This window comes from Lygodium microphyllum, chromosome 24 (assembly GCF_053477565.2).
Source record: "Lygodium microphyllum isolate KBCC chromosome 24, Lygodium_microphyllum_v1.1.10, whole genome shotgun sequence".
Lineage (NCBI taxonomy): Eukaryota > Viridiplantae > Streptophyta > Polypodiopsida > Schizaeales > Lygodiaceae > Lygodium > Lygodium microphyllum.
In genome coordinates this window covers 119398691-119402734 of record NC_141158.1, presented here as the reverse complement: position 1 = coordinate 119402734, position 4044 = coordinate 119398691, and the positions used below count along the sequence as shown (strand labels likewise).

Genomic DNA, 4044 nt, shown 5'->3' with positions numbered 1-4044 from the left:
TAGGCTATCTCCGGAACGTTATTATTGGAATTACATACAATCAAGTACTCGTATGCCAGTTGAAAGGGCATTTGGCATCCTTAAAGCGCGATTTCGTATATTGTTAAAGAGATGTGACATGCTTTTACAAAATGTCCCAAAGATGGTGGCAGTATGCATTGTTCTACATAATATATGCATTGTGCATGGAGATGGTTTTGATGATGCATGGATACATGAAGCGACATCAGAACTTGATAGAGAAAGTAATGCGGCTCATCAAGACATGGATCAACAAAATAGTTTGAGGAATGGATTAGCAGAGGTTGCTATGCTAACTAACACAGGTACCACACAAGCAATACAAAAGAGCTCAAGCAGCGGAGCCAACACAAGAGGCAATCCATCTTGGGGGGGCATCTCGAAGAGACAACATTGCTCGAGCCATGTATCGAGAGAGGGAGAGCGCAAATGTGAGAACAATCTTTGGTGATTCTGACTCTGCGGAGGAGATGGACGACGAAGACAATGGTGAGTAAACACATTCCGACTCTCCCTATTGTTCAGCCCATACTGTTAAGCACAATCACATCCATGTAAGTAATTTTCAGCTATCATTGCATGATTTTTTTAAGTTTTCAGTCATCCTTGCATCTGCAGCGCAGGTGGAAAGGTGGAAAGAGGGGTGGTGTGCTAAAAAAATTTCCCTCTTTCCACCTTTCCGCAGAGAGCTCGGTAGAGCCATGCCTCAATAACATGGCGAAGGGGTTCAACTCCCCTGCTCTCTTGGAAGTGAATGAGCTTCCAAAAGCATGAATAGTAGTCACCATAGAAACAAATATATTGATGTAGAAAGCAACGATGCAATAAGGTCATATTCTTGGAGTTCTTTGGTAGGAAAAACTTCAGATTCATGCTTTTAGTTTTATTGGTGACTTTTTTAAAAAGGTTTATTAGTCGGTTTAAAGTGTTTAATCAAGTATTCTAAAAATAATTATTATGAGAATGATGATCAACATCCGTAGCGTCCCTTCATTCACATGCGATTCGGGAAGTGTCTGGTGGTAGGTGGTGGCTGGTGTGTAAACGATTGTGGACGAAAGATGGACGGACACTTGTTGATAACGAAAAGTGTCCACTGCCTAGTGTGTAGGCAGGTGGCGAACAAGTGACCGCCCAAGTTAACTTTTCCTGTGTCCACAAACTGGACACAGATTGGGCGGGCAATGGCACCCTCAGACTCCAGCATTTTATTTTCTATCGTGGAACCAGCAAAATTAGCACCACAAAAAAAAAGAGCAAAAAGGCAAAAGTAGGGTTTACGAAGGGGTGCCACGTGTAAGATCGCAATTGCAAGTACAGGGCATGTGGTTGGAGCGAATGGGAAGCCAGCGTTTTGAAATCCGGAGCATTTGGAAATCCGAACCAACCTTATCTTTTCAATCTCTATTCTATTGTGCTCCCTCACTAATAGTCCTCTCTCTCTTGGAACAACACCCACACGCGCGCGCGCGCGCGCACACACACACAGACACACACACACACACACACTCTCTCTCTCTCTCTCTCTCTCTCTCTGTGTTTGTGTCCTGTGTCTGTCTGTCCGCCTTACAAGCTTCTTCAATGGCGAGCCTGCATCGCGTCTCTGTGCAATACGCAGACACAAGCAAACACGAAGCGCTCCTCCCCTCCCCCGACCTGGCAAGATCATCCATCCGATTCCCATACTCCATCCTCTCCCACAATCGGACCCCCTCCTCTCCTCTCTCATGGACTGCGCATCCGCAGATACTGGACCTCAGGGCCTGCGCAGCCGCAGGAGGCCTCAGCACGGCGGACATGGAAGACACCGGCCTGCGCTCCGACCTCGGCATATCATACGAGAAGCTCCGAGACCTCCTTGCGGCGGGCGACTGGGAGCACGCGGACGAGGAAACCCGGCGCCTCATCGTCGTCCTCGCAGGCGAGAGCGCCGTTAAGCGCAAGTATGTCTTCTTCTCCGAGGTCCAGTTCATCCCCGTGGCGGACCTGCAGACGATCGACAGGCTATGGGGCATGCACAGCGGCGGCCGCTTTGGCTACAGCGTGCAGAGGAAGATCATGAAGATTGTGGACGGGGACTGCACGGCCTTCTTCAAGAAGGTCGGGTGGATGAAGCCGTTAGGATCTGAGTCCCCGCAGTTCACCTACAGGGCCTTTCCGACCGAGTTTATGTGGGAGAACAGTCCTTCTGTGCCCGAGGGGCATCTGCCATTGACGAATGCACTGCGCGGGACGCAGCTTCTCAAGAGCATTCTCTCGCATCCAGCCTTCGATTTTGTCGATGAGAATCTCCAAGCTCCGGCCGCGTCTTCAGAGCTTTTCCATGGCGACTCGAGCAGCAGCAGGCAACAGGCTCAACAGCAGCAACCCAAGAAGCCACTCTCAATCAATTACAGCTTCTGAGTGGGAGGCATGGCATCTTTCAGGAATATTTGTCGAAGCCAGGGCCTCAGTCTTGTCTGTCACTGACAGAAGCCCTAGATTCCAGCAGACAAATCCCACACACTTAATAAGTCACTAAGTTCCAAGCATCGATGCTATAAATGTCACAGCTTTGCCTGATCAAGACCATGCGGTGAAAGCTGAGGCCCCCATGGGACACAGTTTATATCTGAATGCACGGGCCTGCCTATGTGATGGCTTTCATTAGGGTTTCAAGCTTGCTCCAATCCCCACTATTCTATCCTCAATGCAGTTCCATCTCTGTCTGCAACCTACAGATCTGTTACTACCAATACATATTAGGTGCTGTTTAATTGCCATTCTGTTATCACTTGAATAATTCGGTAGTCTTTTAGATAAAAGGGCACAAGAGATTTGTACTGAAGAAGAAAACCCGTAGTGATAATCAGCGTTCTCATAACTGGGAGAGGTTCCATGCTTCTATGTAGTTTACGAGAGGCCAACCTACTCGCAGGGGCACACGCCAATTTGAAAGTGTTGTTTCCTTCCAAGAGGATTCATTACATGTAACTCTATATTACAAACGTTCAAGGCCTACTTACAAACACTATCATTTGTGAATTTTCGTTTGTACAGAAGCACCTCTTTTCCATCCTATTTATGAATAATGCATGGTTATGTAGGTCAAAAATGTGTAAAAGATGTCTTTAAAGTCCCCTTCTTTTGAATCCACACGATATAGTTATATTTTAAGAGTGACCCCTCAAAGGACTTGCTATAGTTATATACAAGGAGTGATTCCTCAAAGGACTTGCTGTACGTCCCACAAATTGCAAATATGGAATATTCTATCCAAACACCTCCCATGGAATCTTTAACTTTGCTCTTTCTCATGTTGTTTCTCACAAGCCATGTTTGCCTCATGACTAGGTACTTATGGGAGCCTCGGCACTCTTTAGTGTTATCATCCAAGCTTGATCCGCTAGGCAACAAAACGCTAGCTATTGGGCCTTATTCCAAATAGTATTTAGTTGGGGGTCCCTTTGTCTTGAATTTAATGATTTAATCCTAGGCTATTCCTTGCCATTGGTGTGTACCACTTTAACCCCACAGAAAGCTTCTTACTGTTTCCTCCATCACCTCCCTAATGCCTCAACAAGCGTTGCAACCAATGGCTACCATAAATGAGAGTTTACCTTATAAGAAGATTGGTGGCTAAGGGCCATCCAATTGCCCCTTACTTTGTGCTTTGGTAGTAGAGCCTCCAATGAAATATGGAAAGCTTGCATTTGGGAGAAGTTGTCACATTTGCTAGTTGATGACACTTTGAATGTGGTTTGTGAAGGCCTTGCCAAAGGTATATGATAGATATGCAAAATTGTCGAACTCCTTAATCTGTACTTGGGGTGGGATGAGCCCCCAGAAGGGCTAGAACATCTTAAGTGCCTAGGGTGTTTGATGGGAGTCACCAAGAAAACTTGATTTGAGTGCAACAATCTTGCCCTTAAGCACTCGTAAGAATAATCAAAAGTTCACGAAAACGATAGTGTCTTGAAAACTAAGTTTGGTTTTAGCAATATATGATTCAATATGAGGCTTCCCTTATAAGGAGTAGGCACC

The 4044-nt window shown here is 46.0% G+C and overlaps 1 protein-coding gene across 1 annotated transcript; it reads left to right on the top strand.

The window, feature by feature from the left end:
• The first annotated feature begins 1445 nt into the window (after positions 1-1445).
• Positions 1446-3084, top strand: LOC148015575 (tetrapyrrole-binding protein, chloroplastic-like). The gene has a single exon (XM_087665768.1). The coding sequence runs from the start codon at positions 1603-1605 to the stop codon at positions 2422-2424; it is 822 nt and encodes a 273-aa protein (XP_087521894.1). The 5' UTR covers positions 1446-1602; the 3' UTR covers positions 2425-3084.
• The last annotated feature ends 960 nt before the right edge of the window (positions 3085-4044 follow it).